This window comes from Alnus glutinosa, chromosome 1 (assembly GCF_958979055.1).
Source record: "Alnus glutinosa chromosome 1, dhAlnGlut1.1, whole genome shotgun sequence".
NCBI classification, from domain to species: Eukaryota; Viridiplantae; Streptophyta; class Magnoliopsida; order Fagales; family Betulaceae; genus Alnus; species Alnus glutinosa.
The window spans coordinates 39083574-39107068 of record NC_084886.1 but is presented as its reverse complement, the minus strand read 5'-3'; the positions used below and the strand labels follow the sequence as shown (position 1 = coordinate 39107068).

General features: G+C 39.1%; 1 protein-coding gene across 1 annotated transcript; it reads left to right on the top strand.

Moving 5' to 3' along the window:
• Positions 1-12827: 12827 nt before the first annotated feature.
• On the top strand, positions 12828-17385 carry LOC133880724 (uncharacterized). Its single transcript, XM_062319724.1, has 3 exons — positions 12828-13106; positions 13234-13339; positions 17085-17385. Exons 1-3 carry the CDS (start codon positions 12927-12929, stop codon positions 17165-17167), a joined length of 369 nt encoding a protein of 122 aa, XP_062175708.1. The 5' UTR covers positions 12828-12926; the 3' UTR covers positions 17168-17385.
• Positions 17386-23495: the final 6110 nt, after the last annotated feature.

Here is a 23495-nt window from a genome sequence, read left to right as displayed (position 1 = left end):
AAGTTGTAGGATTTTTTTCTTAGCTTTCTAACGACACCAATTTCGTCTCAATCTAATACTCGAGCAGAGAGTTATGATAAAAACACTGAGACGTGCGCAGAAATCTTTCTGGAAACCTGAAATGCGTCCGGACGGTGTTGCCCTTCCGTTCGGACGGTTGTTGTTTCCCGATCCGTGCCTAACATGAAATTCAACTACTTTTCGAACACTGAATGGCGTTCGGACGGTATTGCGATGTTCTTCCGGACGGATGCACTTGAACACTGGGTTCTTCTCGAACTCTTAATAGTGTCCGGACAATTTGCCATTACGTCCGGACGGATGCAATCTTGAACAGTTCGAAGTTTCTAGACACTGATGGGCGTACAGACGGAAATTTCTCTTCGTCCGGACGGGAACACCACATCGTCCGGACGGTTGCTTGGAATCCGACTTCTCTGAGTTGGAATCTGCACAGAATCTTCTTTGAACACTAAAATAGCCTTCATTAAGCTTGTGACACTTGCAACTTGTCATAATACGGCTCTTTCCACATCAGAGAAATAAACTCTGAATATCTGAAGACTCTGAAATATACGGCATCCCTGTGAAAGTAGCAACGTTACATAATAGTGATTTTGTCAATAGAATGCTGTCAAAAACTAACACAAGGAGTCTAGTACATCGGACTGAAACTGACAGGTGAAGTCGGAAGGTGATGGACCTCGAGGAAGGTGTTGCTGTCAGAACCCATAAATGAGACAGTAATCACTTAGGATTTGTTCAAGATAGAATACAACAGATGATTCTTTCCCCAAGCTCAAAGACAGCTGAGAGCTATCGAGTTTCAAAATTGAGTCCAGGGCAACATGTTAGTGGAACAATACTCCGCTAGATTCATGGAACTAGCTAAGTTCGTCGCTAACCTAATCCCAGATGAGGAATCGAAAGTGGAGCATTTGAGAACGGTCTCAACCCTCGAATCAAAGAACAAGTCATATGCCTCGAGATTAAAGACTACGCCAGGTTAGTGGAAGTAGCGTCTCTTGAGGAGAGATGAATCCGTGAATCAACCGCAGCCTACGACTTGAAAAGACGATTAAAGTAGGAGACATCATATTCAGAAAAGAGGCTAGCAATAAAGTATGATTCCAAACCAGCTATTGGCAGAAGTTTTCCACCAGCACTTGGGAATCAGAAACCTCTCTGTAACACATGTGAAAAAATGCCCTATGAATTGCCCTATGAATTGCCCTATGAATTTTGATGGAGGATCTGTTATAGATGTGGTAAGATTGGTCACTATTAGAAGAGTTGCCCTATGAATTTTGATGGAGGATCAAGGCCGCAAGGGAGTGGATCACAACAACAAAAACCTTCTTAAGCATGAGTGTATTTACTCACCCCTGGTGGATCTCAATGAAAGGAGCATACATATATCGCGGCAGGTATCATTCTTTAAATAGATAACATTAAGTATACTGCTTAATTTAGAAATTTTGCCTTCATTTGTTTGCGTTGGCGACATGAAAATGTACGCAACCGTTAATGTAGTATTTATGACAAAACAAGAAAAATATCATGGTACCATATAAGGTTAGTATCCATATGTACCTTTGTTAGTTTATGATTAACTGCATTCTGTTGGACAAAATCACTTCTATGTAATGTTGCTTATTAATCAGGGATACTGTTATATTCAGAGTCTACACTTTAGTTATGTGCTTCAAGAAGATTATGTGCGGATTTCAAGACAGAGAAGTTGAATCCCTTGCATCTGTCCGAACGTCCCTGTCAACCGTCCGGATGCTTATCAGTCAAGCAACATCGGTCTGGATGACAAGATCTTTCCGTCTGGACTCCCATCTGTGTCCAGAAGCTTTGAACTGTTCCAAGTTGCATCCGTTCGAACGTCTCAGCAACACATTCGGACGCTATTCAGTGTTTGACAAGTAAAATGATTTTTTTTTTCCAGACACATATATAGGAAGACAGCTACAACCGTCTGACCGCCTAGTCCTTATTATGGAAATTACGTGTAGAAGAAGTGCAACCGTCTGGACGCTAGGGCAACACCGTCTAGACGGGGTCCTATTCAAGAAAGAATATAAGCAAATTTGGAAAGCCAATTGCACAGTTGTCCGTCCAGACGCCCTTAGCTACCGTCCGGACGCCGCTTAGAGAAAATCGTATTAGACTCGATTTAGGTATTTTGTAGCCTAAAAATAGAGGCTTCTATGCATGTAATTGTAAGAATTCGATATTGAATCCCTTAGAGCTTGGAGAGTATAAGTTAGGAGTTATTGTGCTGATCAGTTTACTCTCAAGCCGTTGCCAAAGTGCTGTTGCTCTGCCCGTATTGAAGTCTATCTTAGGGAGGAGCCCTAAGGTAAAAGATTCCATTGAAGTTCCCTTCAAGTAGGTGACTTGGTTGGGAGGTATTCGCATTGGATTATGCGTCAGAGTTTAAGGTACGACCACTGGATCATGGGTATGTGAGTGATACTACTTTGTAACTAACTTTGTCTTCTGAATAGTGGATATCCTGGGTTTGGCTGCCCCGGAGTAGTTTTTCTCTTAATTGAGTTTTCATTTCTTTAACAAAATATTTGTGTCATTTAAATTTCGCATTTACAATATTTTTTTACACGTTGCACAGGCACACGGTTAAATTAGAAGTCTCTTTAATTTTCAATTGGTATTAGAGCTTGGTACACTTTGTTTAGATTTATTTCTTGAGTGTTATCCTTTTGACTTCTATTTTATTTTTAATGTGTCTCAAAATCTTATGACCGTTCATGCCTTTAATGGTACGAACTATGATTACTGGAAAGCTCATATGCGTTTCTTTTTAAAATCCATTGATTGTTGGAAAACTACTGAAACTAGTTAGATTGAGCCAATGGATACAAATATTGAGCTTGTAAATAAAAAGAACGCACGACTTTCCAATGACAAAGCCCTTCATGCTCTATGTCAAGCGCTTTCACCATCTGAATTTACTAAAATTTCAAACTGTGAAATTGCTCAAGAAACCTGGCAAATATTAGAAACAACATATGAAGGCACAAAACTTGTTAAATCTGCCAAACTTCAAATGTTGATTTCTAGATTTGAAGAGATTAAGATGCTTGATGATGAGACATTCGAGGAGTTTTACTAGAAGATAAGCGACCTAAAAAACTTGATGGTGAGTCTTGGGAAGTCCGTTTCGAATGTAAAGTTCATCCGAAAAATTCTAAGATCATATCCTGAATGTTTCAGAATCAAGGTGACTACCATAGAAGAAAGCAAAGATTTAAAAGAGATGAAGATTGAAGAGTTGGTAGGATCTCTTCAAACCTATGAGTTGTCCCTGTCCCCAGTCAAGAAGGTGAAGAGTATTGCCCTCAAGATATCTAAAAAGAAAGCCAAAGTCTCATTTGAAGAAGACTCTGAGAAAGAAGAAGATGCAGTGGCAATGCAGGCCAAGAATTTCAAGAGATTAATGAGGAATGATCGATTCAAGAAGAAATTCTTCGAAAAACTGAAGAAGGCCCCCAGAGAGTCTGAACTTGAGGAAGCTGAGAAGAAAGACCCAAGAGGCCCCAAATGTTTTGAATGATCAAGCCTTTAGGCATATACGAGCTGATTATGGGAGTCCGAAGAAGATCAAGATCAATTTCTAGCCTTTGTGGCTCTGCATGAAGAAGATGAGGATTCTTACTGTTCTGAGCACAGTGATGAAGACGGGGAAGAACCCAAAGAGGCTTATAAAATCCTCTATGTAGAGTTCAAGAAGCTGAGGGAGACTCATAAGCAGCACATCCATGAGATGAATAGCTTACAGACTGAGAAGAGTTCGCTGCTGCTCAAGATACAGGATCTAGAGGAGGAACTATTGGAGACAGAACTTCAGTTAGAGAAGGTCACTGATGAGAAGTTGACCCATATGCTGTCAATCCAGAAGAGCCTAACAGACAAGACCGGACTCGGGTATGTAGCTCCTCCTTCTGACATTCCCTCTACTTCTATGACTGTTTTTGTCAAGCCCACAGTCCCCGAGCCTCCACTCACAGCCGTGGACAAAGGAAATGACGTAATTGGTGGAGATATTCTGGTCACTCAAAAGCCCTCCACAATTAGATGACCTCCTATATGCCATCACTGCGGCCTAAGCGGGCACATTCGACCTTAGTACTCTCTTCTCAAAGATCAGAGATTAAAGGTCAAGAAAGAAGTGCCAAGACAAACTGATTTCGGCACTAGACCTCTGGCCCAGCATCATGCTCCCCAGTATCAGGCTCCATGGCATCAGGCTCCAAGGCACCGAGCCTCACGGTGTCAGGCTCCTCAGCATCAGTGGCATCCACCGAGATTTGTTCCTGCCAATCAGAATGGCAAACTCAAGACTAACAAATCAAGGCAATTCATGAAGAAGCCGCAGAAGATGGAGGATGATCAATTCTATAGGGAGCTGCCTATATGGATGCAAAGTATGATACATTGGATGGATCATCAGATAAAGTCCTGTCAACAACCACCACAAGGAAGGTAGGCATGGGTTAGAAATGAGGCAGAAATTCACCCCTTGAGGGGGAATGAACTCACCTAGTTGGTGGGAATGAACTCACCTAGTTGGTGAGAATACACATGCCTAGGATTTGGTTCCTAATCCTAGAGCATCAAGTTTGATTGCATTGCATTATTTTTTACATGTCATATCTTTGTATGCCTTGCAATTTAGGAACCATTGTTATTTGTCCCCTATTTCTCTTGTTACTCTTGAAAAAATTTTGCAGGTACTATTTGGGGATGGCAGAAAAAGTACATCGGGCGACTATTTTTCTGTATCGGTAATTTTGATCTATTCTCTTTGAAGACAGGTTTGATCTTACCACATACTAGGTTTACGATTGTCTTTTCACCTTTGTAGCATGTTTTTATTTTTATTTTTTTTAAAAAAAAAAAAAAAAAATTGGGGGAGAAGCTGCAGAAATTTTATTTTTTTATTTTCTTGGCATTTCAGATACTGCATGTGTTTTTACCTAATATCTTAGCTCATTGTGCATTAATTGAGTATGTTTATATATAATTGAGAGTTAATGCCTAATATCTGTCAAGTTTCCCTATGCATCTTAATGCTAGATAGTTACTTTTCTCATGTGATGATTTTTGTGTACTATCCAAGGCTCTCCTAAGATATATATATATATATATTTTCTCTCTCTGACTTTTTGCATTTGGAAATTCTGATGAGAGAGATTTTTTTGTAAGATGATCAAATTGACCAACTCGCTAGTTCAACCTAAAACCTAAAAATTCTAACATTCTCTTTAGGTTGCAGCACTAAGTGATAAAAAGCATTCAAAAAATCAGTAGTTATGGATAAATAAAAAAATCCACTACTTCTTGTGCTATAAATCTGTTCTTGAAATTGTCCCTAAAAAAATAGTCAGTGACCAAATCATTGCAGAAATAGACGGTCACTAAATGACTAAGTAAAAGAAAGGTATTGTATCTTAAGGGGAGTGTATCAGATGAGGGTTGCGAGGCCCTAGTAAAATAAGGTTTTACTTTTGACTAATCTCTCATTAATTTTCTCTCTTGTTTAGAAAATTCAGTTGCTTTAAGTCATATTCGTGAACTTTATACCTTATTGAGAAAGTTTTCACACACACACGCATTGCATGAGTTGAGTAATCTATTTAAAATTTCTAACTATAGAGAATTTTGTGCTAATTGAACTCTTAACTCTCAATTATATCTCTACATATTTTTGAAATGCTATCTGACTGTTATATCAGTTGATTATACATGCGTGTTCTGTAGCTGACTTTAGGGAAAATAATGTTTTCTGCAAATTTTCCTTTAGTTTATGTTTTTTAGTGTAAAGCATTCGAACGGTCTCCTCTTGAGTCCAAACGGGTGCGGCTCAAACAGCCGGACAGTCAGGTGATACGTCCCAATGCAAGCAATTCTGTCGAATGCTTATGTGGCATCCCGCGTCCGGACGGTTGCCCTACAAGTTTAAGTATCGACTTTTCAGTCCTAGCCGCCGCACCACACTTCATTTTTACTCGATTTTTCTTGAGTTTATGTCTTTTTGGTGCGTTGTTCTCGTGGTTTCTCGCGAGTTCTTAGCTTATTTTGTCCTCTTGTGCTCTTTTATCTCATTTTCAGGTATTTTGCTTCATCTTGTGCATTATTTTCAGTTTTATTTAACTGTTAATCTTTTTGGTAGTCTAGAATTTATTTTGATATAAATGTTAAAGCATGTTCTCTTTTGTTGTGTTTGAAATAACTGTTGTATCATTTATTTAGACTGTGTTGGGATCTATTGCTTATTTGTAATTTTTGAGAAGTCAATTTTACTGTCGTTATAATGCCGAATTTTTTTTGGACTAACAGAAACTAATATCATTGGTATTATTTTTGACAAATATTTTTTTGGTTATTCTTTGCAGAATCATGTCTCCCAGTAGCTCTCAGCCCAAGGTCCAATAGAGGACAGAGGAAGGCATTCAGCTTCCAGAGCCAAAATAGCAAACAGGCCAGTCATTCCAGAGAGGAATGTCATCTAGGCTGATGTTATGGTAGCACCCCTTGATGTCATCTATGAGATCATTCAGACATATAACTGGGGATACCTTTACAATTGTGCCTGCATCGTGCTCACCAAGTTGGTCAGAGAATTCTACACTCATCTGAAGGTGGTGCAGGATGACGACAATGGCATTGTCCTTAAATCTTCTATTGAGGGGCATGTGATTTAGATTGATCCACAGGTCATCAGCAGGATCATTCGTGTACTAGTACTTCAGATTTCTGTCAGCCCATTCAATAAGGTTGTGGAGGCTCCCTCTTTGGAGGATCTTAGGGAGTTCTTTCATGCTATTCCTCAGGGTGAAGAGTGAGCTACAAACATCAGAATCGATGCATTTTCTCCCCCACACCGCCTGCTCGCGAAGATTGTCCAGCATAATCTCTGGCCTACTGTTCGCTAGAGTGATCTGATCCAGAAGAGGGCTCAGTTCTTGTATGCCATCATTATGAGATTGCAATTCTGGACTTCCTTTTGGCTGCTTGATCTCGCATATTATCATTCAGCCTGGTATAAACATCTTTGGAGAGCCCAAGATGAAGATACAGGACCTCATCGGCAATTAGACACTGATGAAGTCAAATGCCTAGTTGAGGAATGAAGGCCAAGATGAAGCTCCTCAGCCTCCTCCTATACATGTTAAGATGCCTACTGTTGCATCATCTTCACAAACTACTCCTCCACCTCCTAGTCTGATGCTGTTTTGACTCAGATTCTAGCTTCTCTAGAATCACTACATGGAGGTATGAGTTCGATGCAGCGGGTGGTTCATTCTATTAACCTCTGTGTGGAGCAATGCCAGCTGGATATCCAAGAATGTATCTAGCACCATCATCCGGCCCGTGATGACGAGGATCATCCTACTATTGCTGAGGAGGATTGATTTTGTTTGGTGTCTTGTTGACTTTTATTTTGAGACATTATTTTTTGCTATTCCTATTTTATTTGTAAAACTTTATAACTCTGTGATTTATTTACTCTATTTACTCTTGTCCTATTGAGACAATGAGGGGAAGTAATTTTATTGTGGTTTTTCTAAAAAGTATGAGTATTTTTTGATTTTTGGATCAGAATTATATTTTTAACCGGTCAAGTGATTTTTGTCCCAGAATGGCTAAATGGAGAGTTTGTTAGTTTGTGATTGGTTGCATTCTATTGGATAAAATCACTTCTATGTAATGTTGCTTATTAATCGGGGATACTGTTATATTCAGAGTCTACACTTCAGTTATGTGCTTCAAGAAGATTCTGTGCGGATTTCATGACAAAGAAGTTGAATCCCTTGCATCCGTCCGGACGCCCCTGTCAACCGTCCCGAAACTCATTAGTCAAGCAACATCCGCCCGAACGACGAGATCTTTCTGTCCGGACTCCCACCTGTGTCCAGAAGCTTTGAATTGTTCCAGGTTGCATCCGTTTGGACGTCTCAGCAACACGTCCGGATGCTATTTAGTGTTCGACAAGTAAAATGATTTCCTTTCCAAACACAGATATGGGAAGATAGTTGCAACCGTCCGAACGACATGGTTATTCCATCCGGACACTATCCTTGATAAAGCAAGACGTGCAGAAGAATTGCAACCGTCTGGACGTCAATCTAGACTGTCCGGACACCCAGTCCTTATTATGAAAATTACGTGCAGAAAAAATGTAACCGTTCGAACGCTAGGGCAACACCATTCGGATGCTGCTCTATTCAGGAAAGAATATCAATGAATTTGGAAAGCCGATTGCACAGTTGTCTGTCCGAACACCCTCAGCTACCGTTCGAACGCCGCCTCGATAAAATTGTATCATACTCGATTTAGGTCTTCTGTAACCTATAAATAGAGGCTTCTAGGCATGTAATTTGTAAAATTCGGTATTGAATTTCTTAGAGCTTAGAGAGTATAAGTTAGGAGTTATTGTCCTGATCAGTTTACTCTCAAGCCGTTGCCAAAGTGTTGTTGCTGTGCCTGTATTGAAGTCTATCTTAGGGAGAAGCCTTAAGATAAAAGATTCCATTGTAGACCCCTTCAAGTAGGTGACTCGGTTGGGAGGCGTTCATATTGGGTTATGCGTCAGAGTTCAATGTACGACCACTGGATCATAGGTATGTGAGTATTACTGATTTGTAACTAGCTTTGTCTTTTGAATAGGGAATATCCTGAGTTTGGCTGCCCCGGAGTAGTTTTTCTCTTAATTGAGTTTTCACTTCGTTAACAAAATATTTGTGTCATTTGAATTTCGTATTTACAATATTTTGTTACATATTGCACACGCACACGGTTAAATTAGAAGTCTCTTAAATTTTCAACCTTAATTGATGAGTCGAACCCATAAAATAGATCATGGTAATATACAAAATTTTGTACCTAGATAAAACATTATTTTCTTACACCATTATTGGATAAGTAGGAACGACTCGTACTTTAATAAAGACATTAGACCTTGAACAAATTTCTTCCCTAGAATTGGGCTGTTGGGCAGTGAAATTCCAATAACATGAAATGAAATTTCAACAATAGAGAATATGATGGAATTTCAGTGTCTTACTTGAGGTATTTGACAGTATAATGATCTGATCAGGTGCTAACACGAACGAGCAAAGTAGAAGAAGGTCTATGATAAGAGTACCTCATCGAGTCCATACTAATGTGCATGTATGTTATACTTGAAGTGGGGTACGTGCACATTAATCCATACTATTGCACCTTATCAAGGCACCGGTGTTATACTTGAAGTCCCATGGACGAGCAAAGTAATTGGCTATTGTACCTCATCGAGCAAAGTAGTCAAGTCCATACTAATGTGCACGTACCCCACATTCTTCACCTATTTTTCCTAGGCGGTACGTCACATGAAATTATAAATTTTAGTTGATAGCAAAATTTATTTCGTGGGTGATACAATGAAAATGTATTTCAAATCAGCATTTACAAAATATTAGGGCTTACAACATATTTTCAAGAAAATTATGCATGTAAAAATGCACAATTCATGCTTGATGATTGGCATTTTGGCATTTTCAAGGCCAATTACTTACCTCAAGCACTAAATCGTGGCACACGAGCTTCTTGCGAAGATTCTAACTCCTTCCTTTGCATTACACTCTAAGTTTTAAGCCAAAACCCTTACATACACATAAAAATTTGATTTACACATTTTATCTTGAAAATGTATGTACGCTCCTCGAGGTTCATAGGAATGGTCTGCATCATTGGGACATATATGCTTGACACCGTTCAAACGTTTTTGCCTCAGAATGTGTTTTCCCTATTTTCACCTAACAAAATCTTGATCTACCACTTTCCCTTGACTCTAAGTGGTTCCGCAAACCACTAAGGTGTACCCAACACATAAAATAACGTTTGAAAACAACCTAGACTACACTTAAACTCAAAATCCTCAAGATCCCAACTTTTTTTCTATTTCTCACACCCCCCTTGTTAAACAACCTATGAATGTCCTAGATGTGTTGAAAAGTAAGGGTATTTGCATTGACTTAGGGTCAAAACGAAAGCTAGTTCTCAAAGTCTTAATCTTTCATGCAAAGGGTAATCATTTTTATCTAAAGGACCTAACTTTCTAACAGTTTTAAGGAAGTACAATAAGTATTTAAACTACTATGAAAAAACTAAGGTTTTAGCATGGAACATAACACATAATCAAGGCTTGATCAAGCTTTCTTAGCACAAAGGTGAGAGCTTCTTGCCCTTAGAGCACAAAATCCCAAGGGCTTTCACTCTCTCTCTCTCTCTCTCTCTCTCTAGTTGCTGAAAGCGAGCCAAAAATGGCTAGGTCGGGTTTTCTTAGGGTTTTATAAGGCTTCCCCCGTGTTTCCTCTAAGTTTGGACATATTATATATTCCGCATGCACAGTATGACCATTTGAATGTTTATTTACTTATTACTCAATATCGTTCAAACGTTCTAATGTGGCACCGTTGCGACGATACACTGAACATTCGAATGGTGCACGAGTTTTGAATTTCAAGTATTTTGAAAATCTTAAAAATTGTCTATACCGGCCCTTAAATTGAACATTTTAACCCCTGAAAACTTGTTTGGGTGTTTTTGTAAAACATAACAGTATCCTTTACGAGAGTGCTTATATTCGAATGATAGAATTAATTTGAGGAATTAGCACGAGAGGTATACCAATATATACTTTAATTATTGATTGGTGGTGCATTAAGCGAAAACACACACACACATATATATGCTTCTACGTATATCTCATAATGATTTTAATAAGCTAGATAAATGGGGTGTTGAGAAGAACCTTTCAATTGTTAGTACTAAGTCACTTTCTGATAGCCAATAATTTAGATAAACATTTGGGAGGGCTGTGGCACCTCTGCGTCCACATCACAGAGTTGGAAGTTTAAATTGTATTAGAAGCAAGAAGCTTTTCTGCACATGTGCCCCCAAGAGATTCTTTGGAAGGATCCAAAACCAAAAGAATATAGGCCACTCCATACCCCCACCACACCTTGTCCATAAAAGTTACAACAGCCACCAATTCCTCCTTTATTGGTTTGCTTTGATCCAACAAGCGCTTAAGTTTCTCTCTACATGTATATTTCCTTGGTTTTGTAGTTTAGCGGGGCAGCATCGCTCGAGTACATATTTTGTAGTAATTTGAAAGCACCAAGGGGCTGAATGGCTTGCCATCTTAACCTTGGGGTGTACAACTAGTTTCGATTGCGGTTATTTCTTCGTAATCGTAATTGCAACTAGAGTATCTGATTATTGGCATTTAAATAATCGCAACCGATTTTCTATAGACCGTTACGGTTATTACCTGCAACCGCCGGTTATCCGGTTATATATTAAAAATCGGATAACTGGTTTTCATACATTGTTGATATATATATATATATATATATATTTAATCCAACATCCAACCATTTAATATTCAATGCTAAATAGTAAATATCACTGGACGTGCATAATTTCATTTACCAACTCATCATTCATTCCTCTCAATGAGCTCACAATCAAGTCTGATCCATAGATCAAATAAAATGATTGCAAAGAAAATCAAACAAACAAATATTATAAAATATAATGACAATTGTATTGTAATTGAAATATGATGACAATTCAAAAAAATACCAAACCTTCATATTAAAAAACTTAAGATGCATGATTCAATCATTGAATTTATATAAAGGTTGTGTTTGAGGCTCATCTACAATAAATATAATTATTTGGTTATCCGATTGCGGTTATTTTCGGTTTCTCGATCATCTAGTTAGTAGTTGTTGGCGATTAATAAACAGTAAATAACCGTCCGGCTTGTACACCCATATCTTTACCTGATTTCTAAACCTACATACTGTTCAAAAAAGTTGAAGTGTTCATCCTGTCAAATCCCACTTGGGAAACACCTGAGCCTTATCTGCATTGTAGATTCTAGCTATCGATCGATCTCCATATATATAAATTCCTCCATTCATGTGGAATATTATACAAGTTACAACCATCACTACCGTTTGAAATTATCTTCTTGTCAGTACTTACATGGGACCATGCATGTGCATCTAGTTACACCAAATCACTAAAAGTATCGAACCTGTGTGTGAGAATTGAGAAACCCTGTCGGTCGTGGGTGCTCGTTGCTTGGTTCAAAGACTAGACAACTTAACGTGAGCCACCAGCAACGTCCCGTGTGCTTTTTCCGATCCTGAGAGAAAAAGTATCCATTTTTGCATAGTTTTATAACCAAAGAATATATGGTTTGAAGTTAGGAGACAGATCCCTCTCAAACACCAAATATGTCAAATGAATGCATAATAAAGTTGACGTTAATTTCAACTACTCAAGTCCTTGTCTAATAACCACCTTAGTTGCTACATCTCTCATATCAAAAAAATAAATAAAATTCTTTTTTATTTTATTTTATTTTATTTTATTTTGATTTTATATGATGTGAAAAAAAATAGCAAGATAATTAATGACATTAAACATATATTTTATTTTTAATTTTTATCATACATAATAAAGGCGAAACAAGCCAGAAACGACGTTGTATCCCATTGCAAAAAAGTGGAAAGTGCCGACAAGTCATTTCAAGCTTTTAGAACCAAACAGAAAGAGAAAGGAAAAGCAAAGAGGATTATATAATGAAGGAAGATTTTTTAGATAAGTTCCCTGTTGTGAATAATTAATAATATATATATTAATATTGTTGGGACGTGGCTATATCAAAAGATTTACCACTGTTAATTTTTGAAATTGTCAATTCATGACAGTATTTTATGGTAAAAGCGCTCCGGATTGAATGATCGGTTCCTTGTTGAAACACACAGTAAAAAATTCACTCTCACCCGCGTTGACAACACGGACCGAGAGAGCGAAGCAGTGGAGAGCAAGTGAAAATGAGCGAGGACGGGAAGAGGAGCATCGCGGGAGGTCTGACGGTGAAGCCGCCGATCTCCGACGATCGGAATCCCTCGTCGGCGGCGGCGGCCACCCCTCCCTCCGGCAAGCGCGTCATCATCAAGAGCGCCGACATGCTCCCGGAGATACAGAAGGAGGCCGTCGACACGGCCATCGCCGTTAGCCTCTCTCTCTCTCTCTCTCACACACACACGCGCGCGCGCGCGCGCACACTTTCTCGTGGAGCTTTTTCTTTTGTGGATTTTGGTTATTTGGGAAATTGAGTGTGTGAATGGGTTGTATTAGGCGTTTGAGAAGCACAGTGTGGAAAAGGACGTCGCGGAGAGCATAAAGAAGGACTTCGACAGGCGGCATGGTGCCACCTGGCACTGCATCGTCGGTCGTAACTTTGGTAACCCCTCGTTTTTCTCTCCATAGTGGACACTTTACGCTTCTGTGTTTCGTTTCAGATTTGCCTTTGTATCTCTGATTTTTTTTTTTTGGTATATGGAATGGTGTTTGTGGGTTTAAATTTGTGTGGGGCTTTTGGGTTCGCGATGGAATAGATCTAGGCTTAAGTTATTGATTAGATTTCTTGGAATGTGCCAATGGTGATGGGTTTTTGTATATGGTGGTCGATCTTGAAGCAAGAGTTTATTTTGTTGACTTATATGTGGGGTTTTTCCTCTTTTAATTTAAATCAGGCAGATTGGTCTTATTATATACTTTCTATTTTGTGTTTCCAGTAATAAGGTAAGAGGGTATTGCAGATTGTCTTTCTCTGTGCAAGCAGCACCTAAGCTCATGGTTAGTTCTGAGCTGACATTTTTTGGACTTGGTTTCATAAAAAAACAATTAATGGCTAATAAATCATCTGCGACGAACAGTAGTAGAGGCTCTAAAATCTGAGCTTTACTGACTCTTAGGCCATAACACAATTCATTGGCTGGACCCTGCAGTGGTTGTTAGTGTTCTAAGTATAAAGGAAAGTGATTTCGGGTCTTGATACAGTTTCTGTGGTGATATGGAAACCTTAACAGTTGATAAAATATGTAAAGCAAATCAAATGTATTGATAATGCTTGAACCGTACAGATGTGGAAGGGCTTGCATAATATTTTTTTTCCTCAAACTTGATCATAATCACATTCCATGAAGGAAGGGAGAAATAAGATTATGCATTACTTGTCATTGGTTGATGCTTGGGGTTGAATTTGAGTTAGTTAACAGCTTCGGTATTGATACTTGCTGTCCAAGCCTATACACAGGATGGGTTGTGATACAGTACCAGGCAATGGGTAACTCATCATGCTGTGATTCTTTTGTGGTATGTCTGCTTATGTGTCACTATATATTATTTTAACAGTTCTATGTATGGCGCAGATTCTAAAGTTCTACATATGCATTGCAATGTGTTTAGGCATGACAAAGAGGAATATACTATGTGCTGGGAGTGAGTAGCCCTAAGTGAATAAAAATTTTGGGCCATTCTATAATACCCTGTAGTTTATATATGCTTGGTCTAAAACTTGTGTTCGCATGGACAGTGATTTGAAATCACTGTCAGTTAAATCTCAAGCCTAGTTTCTTTAACAGATAGCAAAGGAATTAGGTTTCAGCAGTACTAATTTTATACGAGCATAACATTTGGACTCTCTTTTATAAAGATCTGATTGATGGGATACATTTTGACGGTTGAATATTGATTTACCAGAATCTTTTTAACATCCAAAGCCCTTATATGTATATATATATATATATATTTTAACGTGTTGGTTTAAAGTGATACTGAGCTATCAAATATGAATTGATATTTTGGTTATTTGGATAACTCTGTCTTCTAATAACTCGGAAGAAATTTATTGTCAATCATTGCTAATTATTTGCCATGACATTTAGAAACCAAGCAATATGGAAATTTAATATCAATCATTGCTCATTGTTTGCCATGACATTTAGAAACCAAGCAATATGTTTGCTTTCGCTTGGGACGATTTTAAAGGCTATAGTGGTATTATGAGTAATTTTGGGAACATCAAACATGACGTAAAATAAGGTGGCTCCAGGCCAGGGTTGTCCGTTATATGCTATTTAACATGCATTTTGTTTGAATCATATAACTTTTAGAACCAGATTTTGTTTGGATTTCCTCTTTAATGGGTCATATCTGCTCAAATATGGTAATCTGAGATCCTGATTTTTACTTTGACGGACCGTCATGTATACTTGCTTACTGCTAATTTGACTTATAGTTTGAGAAAGCAATAAGATTGGTCTAACTGGGGACTCAATCTGAAACTTTGTGTTTTTATTTTTATTTTATTTTTTATATATAATTTTTAAACTTTTTTACTCAATTTGAGGTCAGTTGACCACTACAGGCCAGGGATGCTGACCCTCATGCTTTTCACAAATAGAAAGAAATATTCTCTGTGTCTCCTTTTCAATTGAAATAATCCTTCCTTTAGTTTCAGTTACATTGTCAGCTCGTCATGTTTACTTACAAAGCGTGAGGCATGTTGCTTGTTTAAAATTGCCTTGTAAGTTTCTGGCAGTCTTAGAGCAGTCACACCGGCTTATCTATTTCTCATTCTAAAATAGCTAACCAAAATTCACTTTATCTAGTTTAGTTAATAGGTTTTAAAAACACCATACATCCGATTATCTATTCTTAACTTTATATCATTTAAATATTATTATTATTATTGTCATTATTATTATTATTATTATTTACTTTTATCTTTCTTTACAAACCACGAGCCGGAATCATCTAGAAGACTAGAACCAGAGATTTTTTTTTTTTTGATAAGTCATCTAGAACCAGAGATGAAGAAATCACAGAGCTGGAATAATCTAGAACCGGAGATGGCCACAGAGGATCTAGATTTGGGTTTTGTTGTTGTTTTGTTTTGAATTTTGGGATGATTTTGTGTAAAACTGATGATGTTCCCCTCTCAATCTCTTTCCTTTCTTTGGCTTTCTCCATGTTCATTTCTCCCAATTGCTTCCCTTCCAGACGCATTCTCAAATTCTGGATCCCTCTCTCAGGTTCGTCGATCCTCTCAAGTTTCTTACAAAAAACCCAAACAAATTTGACCCAAAAGAAGGAAGAAGATCATTTGCTCAACAATTAACCCAAACCGAAAAGCCCCAACCCAAATCTCCAGAAGATCAACAGCCTCGCCGCAGGTCTCTCTGTCTTTGTCTCTCTCTCTCTCTCTCCGGTGAGAATCAGATCCGTCCGATGTCGGACTATATAGAGTCCGCACAAAGAGAGTGAAGAGTTTCTTGCAGCTTCGAGACGGTTTGAAATGACAGTGTTAGGGATTTTGGATCGTTGGCTAGAGTTTCGGTGAGAGAAAAGCTATGGTGGAGGATCATAAACACGAGGAGCCGAGGGTGGAGCCTTTGGCGGTGAGCGTAGTGAGCGAAGTGGAGGCCGGTGTCAATAGGGAAAGGAAAAGTACAAAAAAGAACGAGAAGAAGAGTATGAGAGAGAGATTTGTAGACTTTTAAGCATAAAATAATGATACGTGTGAACAGTGCAACGCCTCATGTGGCGTTGCACTGTTTACAGATGCAAGCCAAATGTATTTTAGCGTTTAAGTAGATAATCCAATGGAGGTGGCTTTTAAGGATTTCTTTAGCTAAACTAGCCAAAAGTTGGATTTACATGATCCAGTGTGACTGCTCTTAGTACTAACCTCTAGATACTAGCAATGACATAGTTGCTTCAGATTTGATCCCAGGCTACATTTTGGCTGATAGTTACTAAGAGAGCTGTGACCCTTAATTTTCATTGTTCTGCAGTTGATGCGTGGGATACCTTATGTTACAGGCAAATGCTTTGATTTTGCTTCCCTGAGTGATGATGGCCTTCCAGCTCCTGACATTTATACACCTCCAAAAGCACCCTCTTCATTTTTTTGCTTGGCCCATATAAATTCCAATACAAATGTGCCTGTATATATTCATTCTTCATGTTTCAGGACAATATTGTTTTTCTTAAACTAATGTAATTTGTTGAACCAAATAAATAGAAAATTTACCTTTCCTTGTTACAATTGTGATATTCTGTTGGATATTTATTAAACCTGAGCTACATATTCTTATTCTTAAATTAAGTCGTGTTAACAAATTTACTTGTTTTCTTTGCAGGTTCATATGTGACTCATGAAACAAATCACTTCATTTATTTCTATTTGGACCAGAAAGCTGTTTTGCTATTCAAATCTGGCTGACTATCATTGTGTCGTTTGACAAAGATGGTGAGGACGAAAATGACGAGTCTGTGATTAAGACTCTAGAAACTGTATGTATCAATTGAAACTTGCTGGCATGCGAACCTTTCCAGGACATTATTGTGCTTAAATTGTATATCTAGTATCACTTGAGTTTGTGTCAAACTTTAGGCATCAGATATGGTCTTTTAATACATAGTTTCGCCGTTTAATTCCCATGCTTTATGATGTTTTTATGAAATTAGACTCAATAGTGACAATTTGATGTCCATGGGAAGCTAAAATGGGGACCCAAATGCTTTATATAAAGCTCTGAAAGTATATCAATGTTATATGTTCTAGTCCAGCTTGGATGAATAAATAGCCTGACTTCTTTCCACCTTTGCTGGTTATAGTTGTGGTAAAGATCAACTACTCTAGGAACACTAGTGAGGCCTGCCTAGGTAGGATATCTGGATGAAAGCTTTTCAGCCATATTGCAGAGCTACCTGCTGCTGTTTGGCACACTTGCAAACTTTTTATTGATGGCTGTGGTATTCCTAGATATACCGGGAAAAAGGCTTATAGTTGAACCTACTGCAGATAGATTGTGGTTTAATGTCATGTAAGTTATACATGGGGTCATATGCGTTGCACCTTAATTGGCTTGTGGCTATGGCTTTTTCAATCTTTTGCTCAGAAGAAGGATGCTTTAGGAACTTAACACTAGAATGCCCTGGTTATGTTTGTGCAATTTTTATTGCCAGAGCTTTTGGAATGTCATTTTTGTCTTCCATGTCTTAAATACCATAGAGGTGGCTTTGGATTTGGAATTTCGAGACCTAGGAATCATGTGGCTAGAAAACTGTTTTGTTTAGCTAGTCACTTTTCAAAAGCACCCCACAACAAACTCTCTAAATTTCTCTCTACTCCATTTAAATATTCTTTTTTATTGTTTCTTTATTCTCATGGTAATCTATTCCTCTCCCTCGTATTAATTATTTTTTCTTCTAGTTGGAGTGTTAAATTTGGAATTGTAATTCATTAATTATAGATAGGATAAATAATTTGTTTCCATAAATTACATAATCTTCTGTTCAGCGGAAGCAACTTCATACAACAACATAATAATTTTATATCTCCACAAACAAATTTGCCTAAAGGAAGCAGAAAAGCTTTAACTAGTAAAAGGCAAACCTTTGCAGGCCATCAAACTCCTTCAAGCTCAAGCTCAAGCTCACGTTAGTTTCCAACTGCTTGAATTCAGGGTAAATAAATGCCAAGGGACCAAACCTCTTAACTCCATTGATTCTTGCAGCCTCAAGCATTTTAAAGCTGATCATTGTGTTGTTCTGCACAATGAATGACTGAATGGTTGGACTGAATAAAGCCCAAACCTCCCATGTCAGCAGCAAGGTTGAAGACATGATCAACTCAAGTTGTCACCTTTAAACAGTTATCCGTCACCCTCAGATCAACAAGATGATCTGAAGGAAACCCATGAATTAAACTCCGTAAGGTTGACGGGAAATCAGAGAAGTAAAACTAAAACTTATGATTCAATGAACAAAGAAAGAATCAACTCAGTTAAAGTGTAGTACATATTTTGCTCGATTAATCAAATTTATTTTCATCATTTCTTAGAAACGAAGCAGCACGAAGTGTTGAACTTAAAAATTCCTTTCTTCTCTCATCAATAGATTTCTCATAAACCAAACACAGGCAAAAAAGACAATAAAATAAAATGAAACAACCGTAGTTTAAGAAATTGCACTTGAGAACGCATACCCTTGTACAGTAATAATACAGGTTAATTAGAGAAAAAAAAAAAAAGTTTCATCCCTTTGTGTAGCAACAATTGTTAAGAAATATTCCAAATAGTAAGCAAATGGGCTTACTTAATTCATGTAAGCCCATCAAGATATATTAAGCCTCAAAAACCAGTTAAGGTTAAGGCCCATAAGGAGATAACTTCAATAAAAGCCCATAGATATCTCCAAAGTTACAATCCCGGGATATTAGGGTTGTACGTTAGAGATATGGGTCCCGGATATGTTGGGAAGGAATCTTAGAGTCAAGAAATCGGTTGCCGCCTAATCCGAAACAATGGTTGAAATCTCATATGTGAATAAGTGCAAACCACCAGGTATGAGATATATGAATTTTTTTATAAAGACTTGATCTGAATTCTCCTCAAAAGACTGACTTAGGTATCGGAGTGGGTCCGACTGGCACTCTTGGCGAGCTCCTTTGTTGATATTTATTATTTTTATAGGGGTGAAGAAAGGATTTTACAAAAGCTTGTGTCGCTGTAGCGGAAACTATACCAACAATTTGACGCCGTATGTTAGAACAATTTTCTTTTTTCATTTATCATAAACATATCCGAGATGGTGTGCACAAGAATTACTAATCCTGGAAAGACAAACCCTCCACCCGAGACAAGAAGACCATCAAATAACGAACAAATGGCTGCCCTAGAGGCTCGGATTGCCCAAATGTTTAAAGATATGGAAGCCCTCAACGAGCAAAATGCACTTTTATTGAGGCAAATCCCAGAAGAATCTAACATGAATGAAGGAGGAGACGAACACGGTAGCCAAAGCAATGGCCGTAAAGATGGAGACTTGAATCCCAAGGGTAGGGGGTTTCCCGGGATAGCCAATCCGGGGAAAATTCCCGAGATAACGGACGCGGAAGGAGCCTTTACCAACAAAAGAAGAAGAAATTGAGAGAAGCGGTGGTCTACTTGGACGAAAAATACAATCATCTTCAACAGAAGGTCCACCAAAAGAAAAGACAGAACTTCTCTAGTAGATAATTTGCTGAAAGGGATAGCCTCACCCTTCACTGATAAAATAGCCACAGTTCTTCTTCCCGAGAAGTTCGAAGTCCTAAGTATTGCAACCTTCATCAGGATTGAGGATCTAGTTGAGCATCTCGATAATTACTGAGCTCATTTAGATCCTCACAGAACCCCGAAAGAGGTGGCCTGTCAAGCATTCCCTCTCACCTAATCCGAGAATGCTCGAGACTGGTTTAGGAAACTTCCGCCAAAATCAATCGACGGCTTCGACGCTTTGGGAAGAAAGTTCTTGATCCACTTTCAGGCGGGACGGATACGCAAAAAGCCTTCAAGTCATTTACTGACATTGTGCCAGCATGATGATGAATCCTTAAAAGATTTCATCATGCGATTTGATCAAGTAAAATTATATGTGGACAGCCCTACAGACGAAATAGTATATTTCTCTGTATATCAAGGCATACAAACTAATGGGCCCCTAATGGCCGAGCTCGCTTGTCGTCAACCCAAGACCCTGTTGGAGTTTATGGATAAGGTCAAGGAGTTCATAAACTAGGAAAATACACTCTGGGCCATTATTGGCTCCTGGCAGACTCAAGTCTCGACTCCTAAAATTCCTGAAAAGAGGAAAAAGAAAAACCCGCAAGTGGAGCACACAACTGAGTCGAAACCACATAATCAATTTAAAGATTACAATTTCACGCTCCTCAATGCATCAATTCATGAGGTCCTAATGGAGGTTAAAAAAGCACTCGAGTATGTCCGCCTTCCTAGGATTCCAAGAAACCCACCAAAAAGGAATAAGGATAAATATTGCACTTTTCACAAAGCAAATGGGCACGGTACTAAAGGTTGTATAGCATTAAGTGTAACGATCGAAAAGTTTATTGGGAACGGAAAGCTTGTGTTTTTCTTTGCAAAACACAGAACCCAACCATGTCAGAATCGAGACCGACAACCTCGGCATTACCCGCCTCGAGACAATAGATGCAGAGCTCAGAATGATAGACGTAAAGAAAACAGGCCTTAGAAGCATGATAGGAAAAGAGAGGAGCCACAAAGAGAAAAAAGTAGGAGTAGGAGCCTAAGGCAACCAGAACCCCTAAATCAACATATCATAGTTGAGATTTGAATAGTAATTGGGGGATTCGCAGGAGGTGGAGACTCTAGCTCAGATAGGAAGGCATATGCTAGACAAATGAAGAATTGGTAGGTCCTTGCGGTCAACAGACCTCACAAATCTCGGAAAATGGAGACTACATGGGAGTGTCCCTCCCCCACACTGATGCCCTTGTCATCACATTGACCATCGCCAACCACAATACCCACCGCATCTCGGTGGATAACAAAAGCTCGGCTGATATCCTGTTCTGGTAGGATGTACATGGATATATGTCGAGATAAATTATCCCGGCTAGATATCCCCTAATAGGGTTTGTGGGAGAGCAAGTTCAACCAATCGGCTTTATCGAACTCCCAGTAACAGCAGGAGAGCCTCCAAGGCAAAAAAAAAAAAAGAAAAAAGAGAGGTTAAATTCTTGCTAGTAGATCAAAACGAATGTGTAGCTCCAGAATCGAACAACACGCAAGCTATGCTACCAAACAATGGGATTGTACCTATGACTACATCTGTCGCATTCACCCCAGCATGAATGTAATCTGGTGTGAGAGAGTAAACTCGTGCTGATGCCGCAAGCTTCGGCTGATTAATGCTGGCCTGTGATCCCTGCCCCCTATTCGTACCCATCTGAGTGCATTCTCTAGCAAAATGGCCCAACTTGCCATACCGGTAGCACGCATTCGTCCCAATCCTGCACTCCCCGGAATGTAGCTTCTCACACGTTCTGCATTGAGGTCGGCCACCACTGACCTGACTGGAATAAGAGCTCGTCCTTCCCTGAGACCCCGCAGTGCTACTCCCAGACAGTCGTTTGGATGGAGGTGGAGGAGGTGCTCCGGTAGACGCCAACCGCTTCCTGCTGGCAGCAACTCTGATCCCCTTCTCTGCCATGGTGGCTGTATGTACCATATCGGTAAAGTCTACCACCTTGAGAAAGATGATCCTCTCCAATATATGCGGCGTCAGGCCATCACGAAACCTCTCCGCTTTTGTTTCCTCATCAGGAACAAGAGTTGGAGCATACCTTGACAACTTCTGAAATTCAGCTGCATAGCGTTCAACCGACATAGCCCCTGCTTCAGATCCTAGAAATCCCTTGCACACTGCTGTCTCTGCGCACGAGGAAAGAAGCGATCGTTGAACTCCTGCTTGAAACGCTCCCAAAGGATAAGGACGCCCGGCCCATACTCTTTCGTCAGGTCAAGCTTTTTGGACTTCCACCAGTAATTAGCTTCACCTTTGAGCTTCAGACCTGCATAAGCTACTTTCTGACTCTCGGTGCAGTTCAGTATTTCTGTCAAATCTTCATGTGAAGTAATCTAATCACCAGCCATCATAGGCCCCTCATCACCGAAGAACTCAGGTGAGTTCTGCCGACTGAAAAGTGCCGAGGAACACCCAACGATGTCCATACGCTGTCTTTGAACGGGTATGGCAGCCATCAAGGCTGCAACAAACTGACCCATATCAGGCATGGGCAGAGGAGGTGGTGGTGGTGGAGGAGGAGGTGGAGGTGGAGGTGGTGGTGCATCACCGCCACTCCGTTGAACAGACTCCTCATCTCGATAGCGCTGTGGAGCTCGGCGTTGTCTAGGCCTCATATTCTTGTCTGCACAATGAAATGCCAATTAAACAACATAGAGCAAGAGAAGTTAAATGCATCACAATATCCATGTAATGCATACAAGAATCCTAAAATTTCCCTTTTATTCATTCTTAAGTTTTCAGAATCCTAACGCTCTTACTTTACCCTTAGACTTTAATTAAACCCTAGGTTTCCGCTTTCCGCTTCTCCTAACATGCCCTAAAACTAACTGCTCTGATACCATTTGCTGTGACGACCCGGTTTTTTTTTTTTTTTTTATATATATATATATATATATATACAAAACGTAAAAACGAGTCATCGCAGTGGCACGACTATATGTCGCTCAGCCAACATAGGCACATGCCCATAACATGCACCTGATATACAGAGATACATCTACAGCGGAAGAAATCATAATACCATCAATAAAGCGGAAAAGCATAATTATAATCACACTCGTTATCTAAACAAATGCGAGCCATAACACGTATCTATCTGTTTAAGGTTTAATTACACATAACTACAACAAAAGAATGGCTTATACAAAATAATGTGTGACACAAACGTCAAGCCATGTACAAAAGTACCCAAAAATATGGACATTATAGTCCTACCCCACTACAATCGTCGCTACGTGCATCAATCGTAGTAACCCAAGTAGTGTGCTACCGGGTCATCGTCCGCCTCAGGAGTACCTACAATCACAGGAACATCATCTACACGGTTGTGGTGGTATCCACGTCCGTATAGGTGAAATGATGAGTTCACTGCCTTAGTATAAAACATACTAAGACCTCAGTGGTATAAGACTATCTGAGTTTTCACAAGGAACCAA